Source organism: Molothrus aeneus, chromosome Z (assembly GCF_037042795.1).
Source record: "Molothrus aeneus isolate 106 chromosome Z, BPBGC_Maene_1.0, whole genome shotgun sequence".
Classification (NCBI taxonomy): domain Eukaryota; kingdom Metazoa; phylum Chordata; class Aves; order Passeriformes; family Icteridae; genus Molothrus; species Molothrus aeneus.
Genome location: NC_089680.1, coordinates 7,252,443 through 7,265,872, shown reverse-complemented (window position 1 = coordinate 7,265,872; position 13,430 = coordinate 7,252,443). Strand labels below are relative to the sequence as shown.

Sequence of the window (13,430 nt, the reverse complement as noted above, 5' to 3'; positions counted from 1 at the left end):
CGGTCCGTGCTGTGCTACTGAGTCTCTCTTTGTGGCCAAGCATGCTTTCCACCCGCAAAGCCCTGCTGGTGGCTGTGGTGACTTTTCCTTTCACTCGGTGGCTTGCCTTTATTTTCATCTTAGCCACTGTTTTCCTTTTGTGGTTGCAAGGCATGTGCGGTGATGTCAGTGGGCGGGGGCTGGCGTTTCCCCTCCTGGGGTCAATGCCCAGAGGCAGTGTTCGAGGCGCTGTGTGTGCACGTGGGCCTTGGAGGCCTGAGTGTGTCCTTGCACAGAGGCAGGCGCTCCAGCTGCTGTGTTTGGGAGGAGCCAGCAAGGAGGCAGGCAAGGAAGGCTCAGTGAAGAAGGCGGCGCAAGGGAGGGGCTTTGCTCTTCCTGTCGTACTTGCTCCGTTGGCTGTGGCCCTGGAGCAAGGGTCCGGTTTGGAGATGCATGGCCCAGTGGATGAGGCAGCCGCAGGGCCAAAGAGGACTGTCCCCCGTGAAAGCAATGGGGTTGTGTTTTGGGATTGCCAGAGCCCTGGCCGGCAAGAGCGTGTCCTGTTCAGGGCTCGTTGGCCCGTGCGAGGTGTGGCGTCCTTGGAGGGGATGGCTCTGAAGAGGCACGGGGGTCTAGAGGACATCACGTGTGAGCAAGACGGCAGGGCCTGGGCTTCTGCGGCTGAGTAGCGAAGGTTTGCCAGCAGTTTCAGATGCCTTTGCAAAAGCGCAGAAAAGCTGGGGGTCGGTGAGGAGGAATGAGGGCTGTGCAGAGATCTGCAAGGGGACGATTGCCATGGCCTCGTGGAGAAATGGTTGGATGGTTGCTAGGAGCACAGCATGGGCTTTGAAGGTTGGAGACTTTTGGGGCAAAGAGGCTGTGGAGGGGAGTGGATGTTTGTAGCCTTGTGTGTCAGCGATCTCCAGGCCCGCTGCTGAAGTGGCGCGTGGCAAGTGCGGGGAGCCCTGCCTGCAGAATGGAGATCCCCGGGCCACTGTAGGACAGGGTCAACTTTGAGACCATCTTAGCAACTTGAACTTAGTGTCCGAGTGCATGGCACGTGCAGAGGTTAATGCCTGAGTCCTGAGGGAACTTTCAGATGGAGTTGCTAGGCCAGAGTGCATCGTTTTTGAAAGCTGGTGTCTGTCAGTCCAAATGGCCAAGAAGCGGTAGAAGGGAAGTAGAAGCCCCGTTTTTAGAAAGGGAAAAGGAGAAGAGTGTGGGAAGTACGGAGCATTCAGGCTGAGCTCTGTGTGAGGCAAGAAGATGAGGCTGCTTCTCCGGGAGACTATGTTAAGGCCAATGGAAAAGCAAGAGGTGATTGGGAACAGGGAGCATGGCATTCCAAAGTGCAAAATCACCATTCCTGGCAGTTTTGGTGCTGTTCTATGCTTAGGGCTCCGCGGCAGTGGTGGAGAGGGGCAAGGAAAGTGACCTCGTGTGCCTGGCTTTGTGCAAAGTGCTTGACAGTGTCCCGCATGACGTCGTTGTCTGTGAGTCAGAGGGGCATGGATTGGATGGATGGAGCAAGGTGTGGATAAAGCAGATGAGGTGCAGCGGTGCTCTTGAGCAGCCTTTGGGTGTTTTTCTTTTTGTGCTTCCATGGTGTTGGCCAAAGGCTGGCAGTGCTTTTGCACAGGGGCTTGCACAGGGGCTGCTGCTTGGGCAGGCGCCGTTGAGAAGAGGGGTCAGGGGCTGTTTGCAGCAGGGCTTGGAGTAGGCGTTGGGCGGAGATGGCTTTCCCCTGGCGCAAAGAGTGCTTGCAGTGCTCGAGAGAGGAGAGGCAGTGGCAAGTGTTTTGTCATAAGTCTTTATTTGGACTGGCACAAATAAGTGAAGAGGTAGAAAAATAAATACGTGAATAAATAGGTAAATAAAATAAATAACTAAATAATTAAGTCAATAAATAAGTGGAGAAGGTCTTTGGTCCGTATCAGTATGAGCAGCGGAATCGCTGGAGACGCAGCGGTTGAAGGCTGCGGGGGCCGTGCGGTTGTTGCAGGCCTGTGTGTGGTCCCAGGTGAGAGGAGGCGTGGGGTTGGAGGTGGGTTTGGGGCCTAGGTGTGGCTGGGCGGGTGGGCCTTGGCGCTAGCGGCGCGTGGCGCGTGTGAGGTTGTGGAGGTGCAGTAGAGAGGCACGAGCTTCGAGGCGGACGTGGTCCCAGGCGCAGGCGCTGTGGTTGTGGGCGTGCAGGAAGAGGTGGATGTCCCTGAAGTACTTGTTGATGGCGAGCAGCGGGTTGCGTGGTCCTTTGAAGGGCGTGGCGTTGTCGGGGAGGCATTGCTCCAGGTGGTGGATGTGGTGCTGCAGCTTGTTGAGGAGGTGGTTGCGAGCCTGGCCGGGCCAGTGCTGGCGGGTGCTGTTGGAGCTGAGGGTGTGGAAGAGGTGCTGCAGGATGCGCAGGGCGGTGGCGGCGGCTTGGTGCGGCTGCAGGTTGTGGTGGAGCAGGCTGGCGGGGAAGAAGGGCGGCTCTGGCAGGTGGCAGGGCTGCGTGTGGCCGACAGCAGCCATGTCCTGGAGGAGGCGGAGAGCGTCGCCGGGGAAGGTGTCCTCGTGTGTCCAGAGGTGTTGGCAGGCCAGGGTGCCGGCCAGAGCGGTGAGGAGGAGCAGGAGCGCCGGGGCGGCGTGCGGCAGGCGTGGCTGTGTGGCTGTGGCCGCAGCCATGGTGAGTCTCTGTGGGTGCTGTTGGGTGCTGCTGGGCAGGAGGAGCCCGGTGAGGCTGGCTGGTGCTGCTGGTGGCTGTGCTTGGGGTGGCTCCGGGTGCGCGGCTTTGTATGCGAGGCAGCTTTCCCTTCATCGCTTTCCGATTGTCCGCAGTTTCTGCCTGTACTTTCCAGTCTGTACTGGTGGCTGTGTAGGTTTTGGGGAAGTGTTTGGTCGGGGTGTCCGTGGTTGGGGATTGTGGTGGCAGCGGCGTGCCGGCCTTGCGAAAGCTCTGTCTCGGAGGCGTCGTTGTCAGGTGTGGCGGAGAGGGCTCTTGGCTGTTGCCCTTCACCTGCCGGGCCAGCTGCGCGGTCCGTGCTGTGCTACTGAGTCTCTCTTTGTGGCCAAGCATGCTTTCCACCCGCAAAGCCCTGCTGGTGGCTGTGGTGACTTTTCCTTTCACTCGGTGGCTTGCCTTTATTTTCATCTTAGCCACTGTTTTCCTTTTGTGGTTGCAAGGCATGTGCGGTGATGTCAGTGGGCGGGGGCTGGCGTTTCCCCTCCTGGGGTCAATGCCCAGAGGCAGTGTTCGAGGCGCTGTGTGTGCACGTGGGCCTTGGAGGCCTGAGTGTGTCCTTGCACAGAGGCAGGCGCTCCAGCTGCTGTGTTTGGGAGGAGCCAGCAAGGAGGCAGGCAAGGAAGGCTCAGTGAAGAAGGCGGCGCAAGGGAGGGGCTTTGCTCTTCCTGTCGTGCTTGCTCCGCTGGCTGTGGCCCTGGAGCAAGGGTCCGGTTTGGAGATGCATGGCCCAGTGGATGAGGCAGCCGCAGGGCCAAAGAGGACTGTCCCCCGTGAAAGCAATGGGGTTGTGTTTTGGGATTGCCAGAGCCCTGGCCGGCAAGAGCGTGTCCTGTTCAGGGCTCGTTGGCCCGTGCGAGGTGTGGCGTCCTTGGAGGGGATGGCTCTGAAGAGGCACGGGGGTCTAGAGGACATCACGTGTGAGCAAGACGGCAGGGCCTGGGCTTCTGCGGCTGAGTAGCGAAGGTTTGCCAGCAGTTTCAGATGCCTTTGCAAAAGCGCAGAAAAGCTGGGGATCGGTGAGGAGGAATGAGGGCTGTGCAGAGATCTGCAAGGGGACGATTGCCATGGCCTCGTGGAGAAATGGTTGGATGGTTGCTAGGAGCACAGCATGGGCTTTGAAGGTTGGAGACTTTTGGGGCAAAGAGGCTGTGGAGGGGAGTGGATGTTTGTAGCCTTGTGTGTCAGCGATCTCCAGGCCCGCTGCTGAAGTGGCGCGTGGCAAGTGCGGGGAGCCCTGCCTGCAGAATGGAGATCCCCGGGCCACTGTAGGACAGGGTCAACTTTGAGACCATCTTAGCAACTTGAACTTAGTGTCCGAGTGCATGGCACGTGCAGAGGTTAATGCCTGAGTCCTGAGGGAACTTTCAGATGGAGTTGCTAGGCCAGAGTGCATCGTTTTTGAAAGCTGGTGTCTGTCAGTCCAAATGGCCAAGAAGCGGTAGAAGGGAAGTAGAAGCCCCGTTTTTAGAAAGGGAAAAGGAGAAGAGTGTGGGAAGTACGGAGCATTCAGGCTGAGCTCTGTGTGAGGCAAGAAGATGAGGCTGCTTCTCCGGGAGACTATGTTAAGGCCAATGGAAAAGCAAGAGGTGATTGGGAACAGGGAGCATGGCATTCCAAAGTGCAAAATCACCATTCCTGGCAGTTTTGGTGCTGTTCTATGCTTAGGGCTCCGCGGCAGTGGTGGAGAGGGGCAAGGAAAGTGACCTCGTGTGCCTGGCTTTGTGCAAAGTGCTTGACAGTGTCCCGCATGACGTCGTTGTCTGTGAGTCAGAGGGGCATGGATTGGATGGATGGAGCAAGGTGTGGATAAAGCAGATGAGGTGCAGCGGTGCTCTTGAGCAGCCTTTGGGTGTTTTTCTTTTTGTGCTTCCATGGTGTTGGCCAAAGGCTGGCAGTGCTTTTGCACAGGGGCTTGCACAGGGGCTGCTGCTTGGGCAGGCGCCGTTGAGAAGAGGGGTCGGGGGCTGTTTGCAGCAGGGCTTGGAGTAGGCGTTGGGCGGAGATGGCTTTCCCCTGGCGCAAAGAGTGCTTGCAGTGCTCGAGAGAGGAGAGGCAGTGGCAAGTGTTTTGTCATAAGTCTTTATTTGGACTGGCACAAATAAGTGAAGAGGTAGAAAAATAAATACGTGAATAAATAGGTAAATAAAATAAATAACTAAATAATTAAGTCAATAAATAAGTGGAGAAGGTCTTTGGTCCGTATCAGTATGAGCAGCGGAATCGCTGGAGACGCAGCGGTTGAAGGCTGCGGGGGCCGTGCGGTTGTTGCAGGCCTGTGTGTGGTCCCAGGTGAGAGGAGGCGTGGGGTTGGAGGTGGGTTTGGGGCCTAGGTGTGGCTGGGCGGGTGGGCCTTGGCGCTAGCGGCGCGTGGCGCGTGTGAGGTTGTGGAGGTGCAGTAGAGAGGCACGAGCTTCGAGGCGGACGTGGTCCCAGGCGCAGGCGCTGTGGTTGTGGGCGTGCAGGAAGAGGTGGATGTCCCTGAAGTACTTGTTGATGGCGAGCAGCGGGTTGCGTGGTCCTTTGAAGGGCGTGGCGTTGTCGGGGAGGCATTGCTCCAGGTGGTGGATGTGGTGCTGCAGCTTGTTGAGGAGGTGGTTGCGAGCCTGGCCGGGCCAGTGCTGGCGGGTGCTGTTGGAGCTGAGGGTGTGGAAGAGGTGCTGCAGGATGCGCAGGGCGGTGGCGGCGGCTTGGTGCGGCTGCAGGTTGTGGTGGAGCAGGCTGGCGGGGAAGAAGGGCGGCTCTGGCAGGTGGCAGGGCTGCGTGTGGCCGACCGCAGCCATGTCCTGGAGGAGGCGGAGAGCGTCGCCGGGGAAGGTGTCCTCGTGTGTCCAGAGGTGTTGGCAGGCCAGGGTGCCGGCCAGAGCGGTGAGGAGGAGCAGGAGCGCCGGGGCGGCGTGCGGCAGGCGTGGCTGTGCGGCTGTGGCCGCAGCCATGGTGAGTCTCTGTGGGTGCTGTTGGGTGCTGCTGGGCAGGAGGAGCCCGGTGAGGCTGGCTGGTGCTGCTGGTGGCTGTGCTTGGGGTGGCTCCGGGTGCGCGGCTTTGTATGCGAGGCAGCTTTCCCTTCATCGCTTTCCGATTGTCCGCAGTTTCTGCCTGTACTTTCCAGTCTGTACTGGTGGCTGTGTAGGTTTTGGGGAAGTGTTTGGTCGGGGTGTCCGTGGTTGGGGATTGTGGTGGCAGCGGCGTGCCGGCCTTGCGAAAGCTCTGTCTCGGAGGCGTCGTTGTCAGGTGTGGCGGAGAGGGCTCTTGGCTGTTGCCCTTCACCTGCCGGGCCAGCTGCGCGGTCCGTGCTGTGCTACTGAGTCTCTCTTTGTGGCCAAGCATGCTTTCCACCCGCAAAGCCCTGCTGGTGGCTGTGGTGACTTTTCCTTTCACTCGGTGGCTTGCCTTTATTTTCATCTTAGCCACTGTTTTCCTTTTGTGGTTGCAAGGCATGTGCGGTGATGTCAGTGGGCGGGGGCTGGCGTTTCCCCTCCTGGGGTCAATGCCCAGAGGCAGTGTTCGAGGCGCTGTGTGTGCACGTGGGCCTTGGAGGCCTGAGTGTGTCCTTGCACAGAGGCAGGCGCTCCAGCTGCTGTGTTTGGGAGGAGCCAGCAAGGAGGCAGGCAAGGAAGGCTCAGTGAAGAAGGCGGCGCAAGGGAGGGGCTTTGCTCTTCCTGTCGTGCTTGCTCCGCTGGCTGTGGCCCTGGAGCAAGGGTCCGGTTTGGAGATGCATGGCCCAGTGGATGAGGCAGCCGCAGGGCCAAAGAGGACTGTCCCCCGTGAAAGCAATGGGGTTGTGTTTTGGGATTGCCAGAGCCCTGGCCGGCAAGAGCGTGTCCTGTTCAGGGCTCGTTGGCCCGTGCGAGGTGTGGCGTCCTTGGAGGGGATGGCTCTGAAGAGGCACGGGGGTCTAGAGGACATCACGTGTGAGCAAGACGGCAGGGCCTGGGCTTCTGCGGCTGAGTAGCGAAGGTTTGCCAGCAGTTTCAGATGCCTTTGCAAAAGCGCAGAAAAGCTGGGGGTCGGTGAGGAGGAATGAGGGCTGTGCAGAGATCTGCAAGGGGACGATTGCCATGGCCTCGTGGAGAAATGGTTGGATGGTTGCTAGGAGCACAGCATGGGCTTTGAAGGTTGGAGACTTTTGGGGCAAAGAGGCTGTGGAGGGGAGTGGATGTTTGTAGCCTTGTGTGTCAGCGATCTCCAGGCCCGCTGCTGAAGTGGCGCGTGGCAAGTGCGGGGAGCCCTGCCTGCAGAATGGAGATCCCCGGGCCACTGTAGGACAGGGTCAACTTTGAGACCATCTTAGCAACTTGAACTTAGTGTCCGAGTGCATGGCACGTGCAGAGGTTAATGCCTGAGTCCTGAGGGAACTTTCAGATGGAGTTGCTAGGCCAGAGTGCATCGTTTTTGAAAGCTGGTGTCTGTCAGTCCAAATGGCCAAGAAGCGGTAGAAGGGAAGTAGAAGCCCCGTTTTTAGAAAGGGAAAAGGAGAAGAGTGTGGGAAGTACGGAGCATTCAGGCTGAGCTCTGTGTGAGGCAAGAAGATGAGGCTGCTTCTCCGGGAGACTATGTTAAGGCCAATGGAAAAGCAAGAGGTGATTGGGAACAGGGAGCATGGCATTCCAAAGTGCAAAATCACCATTCCTGGCAGTTTTGGTGCTGTTCTATGCTTAGGGCTCCGCGGCAGTGGTGGAGAGGGGCAAGGAAAGTGACCTCGTGTGCCTGGCTTTGTGCAAAGTGCTTGACAGTGTCCCGCATGACGTCGTTGTCTGTGAGTCAGAGGGGCATGGATTGGATGGATGGAGCAAGGTGTGGATAAAGCAGATGAGGTGCAGCGGTGCTCTTGAGCAGCCTTTGGGTGTTTTTCTTTTTGTGCTTCCATGGTGTTGGCCAAAGGCTGGCAGTGCTTTTGCACAGGGGCTTGCACAGGGGCTGCTGCTTGGGCAGGCGCCGTTGAGAAGAGGGGTCGGGGGCTGTTTGCAGCAGGGCTTGGAGTAGGCGTTGGGCGGAGATGGCTTTCCCCTGGCGCAAAGAGTGCTTGCAGTGCTCGAGAGAGGAGAGGCAGTGGCAAGTGTTTTGTCATAAGTCTTTATTTGGACTGGCACAAATAAGTGAAGAGGTAGAAAAATAAATACGTGAATAAATAGGTAAATAAAATAAATAACTAAATAATTAAGTCAATAAATAAGTGGAGAAGGTCTTTGGTCCGTATCAGTATGAGCAGCGGAATCGCTGGAGACGCAGCGGTTGAAGGCTGCGGGGGCCGTGCGGTTGTTGCAGGCCTGTGTGTGGTCCCAGGTGAGAGGAGGCGTGGGGTTGGAGGTGGGTTTGGGGCCTAGGTGTGGCTGGGCGGGTGGGCCTTGGCGCTAGCGGCGCGTGGCGCGTGTGAGGTTGTGGAGGTGCAGTAGAGAGGCACGAGCTTCGAGGCGGACGTGGTCCCAGGCGCAGGCGCTGTGGTTGTGGGCGTGCAGGAAGAGGTGGATGTCCCTGAAGTACTTGTTGATGGCGAGCAGCGGGTTGCGTGGTCCTTTGAAGGGCGTGGCGTTGTCGGGGAGGCATTGCTCCAGGTGGTGGATGTGGTGCTGCAGCTTGTTGAGGAGGTGGTTGCGAGCCTGGCCGGGCCAGTGCTGGCGGGTGCTGTTGGAGCTGAGGGTGTGGAAGAGGTGCTGCAGGATGCGCAGGGCGGTGGCGGCGGCTTGGTGCGGCTGCAGGTTGTGGTGGAGCAGGCTGGCGGGGAAGAAGGGCGGCTCTGGCAGGTGGCAGGGCTGCGTGTGGCCGACCGCAGCCATGTCCTGGAGGAGGCGGAGAGCGTCGCCGGGGAAGGTGTCCTCGTGTGTCCAGAGGTGTTGGCAGGCCAGGGTGCCGGCCAGAGCGGTGAGGAGGAGCAGGAGCGCCGGGGCGGCGTGCGGCAGGCGTGGCTGTGCGGCTGTGGCCGCAGCCATGGTGAGTCTCTGTGGGTGCTGTTGGGTGCTGCTGGGCAGGAGGAGCCCGGTGAGGCTGGCTGGTGCTGCTGGTGGCTGTGCTTGGGGTGGCTCCGGGTGCGCGGCTTTGTATGCGAGGCAGCTTTCCCTTCATCGCTTTCCGATTGTCCGCAGTTTCTGCCTGTACTTTCCAGTCTGTACTGGTGGCTGTGTAGGTTTTGGGGAAGTGTTTGGTCGGGGTGTCCGTGGTTGGGGATTGTGGTGGCAGCGGCGTGCCGGCCTTGCGAAAGCTCTGTCTCGGAGGCGTCGTTGTCAGGTGTGGCGGAGAGGGCTCTTGGCTGTTGCCCTTCACCTGCCGGGCCAGCTGCGCGGTCCGTGCTGTGCTACTGAGTCTCTCTTTGTGGCCAAGCATGCTTTCCACCCGCAAAGCCCTGCTGGTGGCTGTGGTGACTTTTCCTTTCACTCGGTGGCTTGCCTTTATTTTCATCTTAGCCACTGTTTTCCTTTTGTGGTTGCAAGGCATGTGCGGTGATGTCAGTGGGCGGGGGCTGGCGTTTCCCCTCCTGGGGTCAATGCCCAGAGGCAGTGTTCGAGGCGCTGTGTGTGCACGTGGGCCTTGGAGGCCTGAGTGTGTCCTTGCACAGAGGCAGGCGCTCCAGCTGCTGTGTTTGGGAGGAGCCAGCAAGGAGGCAGGCAAGGAAGGCTCAGTGAAGAAGGCGGCGCAAGGGAGGGGCTTTGCTCTTCCTGTCGTGCTTGCTCCGCTGGCTGTGGCCCTGGAGCAAGGGTCCGGTTTGGAGATGCATGGCCCAGTGGATGAGGCAGCCGCAGGGCCAAAGAGGACTGTCCCCCGTGAAAGCAATGGGGTTGTGTTTTGGGATTGCCAGAGCCCTGGCCGGCAAGAGCGTGTCCTGTTCAGGGCTCGTTGGCCCGTGCGAGGTGTGGCGTCCTTGGAGGGGATGGCTCTGAAGAGGCACGGGGGTCTAGAGGACATCACGTGTGAGCAAGACGGCAGGGCCTGGGCTTCTGCGGCTGAGTAGCGAAGGTTTGCCAGCAGTTTCAGATGCCTTTGCAAAAGCGCAGAAAAGCTGGGGGTCGGTGAGGAGGAATGAGGGCTGTGCAGAGATCTGCAAGGGGACGATTGCCATGGCCTCGTGGAGAAATGGTTGGATGGTTGCTAGGAGCACAGCATGGGCTTTGAAGGTTGGAGACTTTTGGGGCAAAGAGGCTGTGGAGGGGAGTGGATGTTTGTAGCCTTGTGTGTCAGCGATCTCCAGGCCCGCTGCTGAAGTGGCGCGTGGCAAGTGCGGGGAGCCCTGCCTGCAGAATGGAGATCCCCGGGCCACTGTAGGACAGGGTCAACTTTGAGACCATCTTAGCAACTTGAACTTAGTGTCCGAGTGCATGGCACGTGCAGAGGTTAATGCCTGAGTCCTGAGGGAACTTTCAGATGGAGTTGCTAGGCCAGAGTGCATCGTTTTTGAAAGCTGGTGTCTGTCAGTCCAAATGGCCAAGAAGCGGTAGAAGGGAAGTAGAAGCCCCGTTTTTAGAAAGGGAAAAGGAGAAGAGTGTGGGAAGTACGGAGCATTCAGGCTGAGCTCTGTGTGAGGCAAGAAGATGAGGCTGCTTCTCCGGGAGACTATGTTAAGGCCAATGGAAAAGCAAGAGGTGATTGGGAACAGGGAGCATGGCATTCCAAAGTGCAAAATCACCATTCCTGGCAGTTTTGGTGCTGTTCTATGCTTAGGGCTCCGCGGCAGTGGTGGAGAGGGGCAAGGAAAGTGACCTCGTGTGCCTGGCTTTGTGCAAAGTGCTTGACAGTGTCCCGCATGACGTCGTTGTCTGTGAGTCAGAGGGGCATGGATTGGATGGATGGAGCAAGGTGTGGATAAAGCAGATGAGGTGCAGCGGTGCTCTTGAGCAGCCTTTGGGTGTTTTTCTTTTTGTGCTTCCATGGTGTTGGCCAAAGGCTGGCAGTGCTTTTGCACAGGGGCTTGCACAGGGGCTGCTGCTTGGGCAGGCGCCGTTGAGAAGAGGGGTCAGGGGCTGTTTGCAGCAGGGCTTGGAGTAGGCGTTGGGCGGAGATGGCTTTCCCCTGGCGCAAAGAGTGCTTGCAGTGCTCGAGAGAGGAGAGGCAGTGGCAAGTGTTTTGTCATAAGTCTTTATTTGGACTGGCACAAATAAGTGAAGAGGTAGAAAAATAAATACGTGAATAAATAGGTAAATAAAATAAATAACTAAATAATTAAGTCAATAAATAAGTGGAGAAGGTCTTTGGTCCGTATCAGTATGAGCAGCGGAATCGCTGGAGACGCAGCGGTTGAAGGCTGCGGGGGCCGTGCGGTTGTTGCAGGCCTGTGTGTGGTCCCAGGTGAGAGGAGGCGTGGGGTTGGAGGTGGGTTTGGGGCCTAGGTGTGGCTGGGCGGGTGGGCCTTGGCGCTAGCGGCGCGTGGCGCGTGTGAGGTTGTGGAGGTGCAGTAGAGAGGCACGAGCTTCGAGGCGGACGTGGTCCCAGGCGCAGGCGCTGTGGTTGTGGGCGTGCAGGAAGAGGTGGATGTCCCTGAAGTACTTGTTGATGGCGAGCAGCGGGTTGCGTGGTCCTTTGAAGGGCGTGGCGTTGTCGGGGAGGCATTGCTCCAGGTGGTGGATGTGGTGCTGCAGCTTGTTGAGGAGGTGGTTGCGAGCCTGGCCGGGCCAGTGCTGGCGGGTGCTGTTGGAGCTGAGGGTGTGGAAGAGGTGCTGCAGGATGCGCAGGGCGGTGGCGGCGGCTTGGTGCGGCTGCAGGTTGTGGTGGAGCAGGCTGGCGGGGAAGAAGGGCGGCTCTGGCAGGTGGCAGGGCTGCGTGTGGCCGACAGCAGCCATGTCCTGGAGGAGGCGGAGAGCGTCGCCGGGGAAGGTGTCCTCGTGTGTCCAGAGGTGTTGGCAGGCCAGGGTGCCGGCCAGAGCGGTGAGGAGGAGCAGGAGCGCCGGGGCGGCGTGCGGCAGGCGTGGCTGTGTGGCTGTGGCCGCAGCCATGGTGAGTCTCTGTGGGTGCTGTTGGGTGCTGCTGGGCAGGAGGAGCCCGGTGAGGCTGGCTGGTGCTGCTGGTGGCTGTGCTTGGGGTGGCTCCGGGTGCGCGGCTTTGTATGCGAGGCAGCTTTCCCTTCATCGCTTTCCGATTGTCCGCAGTTTCTGCCTGTACTTTCCAGTCTGTACTGGTGGCTGTGTAGGTTTTGGGGAAGTGTTTGGTCGGGGTGTCCGTGGTTGGGGATTGTGGTGGCAGCGGCGTGCCGGCCTTGCGAAAGCTCTGTCTCGGAGGCGTCGTTGTCAGGTGTGGCGGAGAGGGCTCTTGGCTGTTGCCCTTCACCTGCCGGGCCAGCTGCGCGGTCCGTGCTGTGCTACTGAGTCTCTCTTTGTGGCCAAGCATGCTTTCCACCCGCAAAGCCCTGCTGGTGGCTGTGGTGACTTTTCCTTTCACTCGGTGGCTTGCCTTTATTTTCATCTTAGCCACTGTTTTCCTTTTGTGGTTGCAAGGCATGTGCGGTGATGTCAGTGGGCGGGGGCTGGCGTTTCCCCTCCTGGGGTCAATGCCCAGAGGCAGTGTTCGAGGCGCTGTGTGTGCACGTGGGCCTTGGAGGCCTGAGTGTGTCCTTGCACAGAGGCAGGCGCTCCAGCTGCTGTGTTTGGGAGGAGCCAGCAAGGAGGCAGGCAAGGAAGGCTCAGTGAAGAAGGCGGCGCAAGGGAGGGGCTTTGCTCTTCCTGTCGTGCTTGCTCCGCTGGCTGTGGCCCTGGAGCAAGGGTCCGGTTTGGAGATGCATGGCCCAGTGGATGAGGCAGCCGCAGGGCCAAAGAGGACTGTCCCCCGTGAAAGCAATGGGGTTGTGTTTTGGGATTGCCAGAGCCCTGGCCGGCAAGAGCGTGTCCTGTTCAGGGCTCGTTGGCCCGTGCGAGGTGTGGCGTCCTTGGAGGGGATGGCTCTGAAGAGGCACGGGGGTCTAGAGGACATCACGTGTGAGCAAGACGGCAGGGCCTGGGCTTCTGCGGCTGAGTAGCGAAGGTTTGCCAGCAGTTTCAGATGCCTTTGCAAAAGCGCAGAAAAGCTGGGGATCGGTGAGGAGGAATGAGGGCTGTGCAGAGATCTGCAAGGGGACGATTGCCATGGCCTCGTGGAGAAATGGTTGGATGGTTGCTAGGAGCACAGCATGGGCTTTGAAGGTTGGAGACTTTTGGGGCAAAGAGGCTGTGGAGGGGAGTGGATGTTTGTAGCCTTGTGTGTCAGCGATCTCCAGGCCCGCTGCTGAAGTGGCGCGTGGCAAGTGCGGGGAGCCCTGCCTGCAGAATGGAGATCCCCGGGCCACTGTAGGACAGGGTCAACTTTGAGACCATCTTAGCAACTTGAACTTAGTGTCCGAGTGCATGGCACGTGCAGAGGTTAATGCCTGAGTCCTGAGGGAACTTTCAGATGGAGTTGCTAGGCCAGAGTGCATCGTTTTTGAAAGCTGGTGTCTGTCAGTCCAAATGGCCAAGAAGCGGTAGAAGGGAAGTAGAAGCCCCGTTTTTAGAAAGGGAAAAGGAGAAGAGTGTGGGAAGTACGGAGCATTCAGGCTGAGCTCTGTGTGAGGCAAGAAGATGAGGCTGCTTCTCCGGGAGACTATGTTAAGGCCAATGGAAAAGCAAGAGGTGATTGGGAACAGGGAGCATGGCATTCCAAAGTGCAAAATCACCATTCCTGGCAGTTTTGGTGCTGTTCTATGCTTAGGGCTCCGCGGCAGTGGTGGAGAGGGGCAAGGAAAGTGACCTCGTGTGCCTGGCTTTGTGCAAAGTGCTTGACAGTGTCCCGCATGACGTCG

The 13,430-nt window shown here is 58.9% G+C and overlaps 5 protein-coding genes across 11 annotated transcripts in view; 1 reads left to right on the top strand and 4 right to left on the bottom strand.

The window, feature by feature from the left end:
- The window catches only part of UBAP2 (ubiquitin associated protein 2), a 162,504-nt gene that overhangs the window by 83,197 nt on the left and 65,877 nt on the right, over window positions 1-13,430 (top strand). The window lies entirely within an intron of this gene.
- Window positions 2,068-2,643, bottom strand: LOC136568625 (interferon-like). Its single transcript, XM_066568707.1, has one exon. It carries the CDS (start codon window positions 2,641-2,643, stop codon window positions 2,068-2,070), a length of 576 nt encoding a protein of 191 aa, XP_066424804.1.
- LOC136568624 (interferon-like) lies at window positions 5,059-5,634 on the bottom strand. The gene has a single exon (XM_066568706.1). The coding sequence runs from the start codon at window positions 5,632-5,634 to the stop codon at window positions 5,059-5,061; it is 576 nt and encodes a 191-aa protein (XP_066424803.1).
- Window positions 8,050-8,625, bottom strand: LOC136568623 (interferon-like). Its single transcript, XM_066568705.1, has one exon. The coding sequence runs from the start codon at window positions 8,623-8,625 to the stop codon at window positions 8,050-8,052; it is 576 nt and encodes a 191-aa protein (XP_066424802.1).
- LOC136568622 (interferon-like) lies at window positions 11,041-11,616 on the bottom strand. Its single transcript, XM_066568704.1, has one exon. The coding sequence runs from the start codon at window positions 11,614-11,616 to the stop codon at window positions 11,041-11,043; it is 576 nt and encodes a 191-aa protein (XP_066424801.1).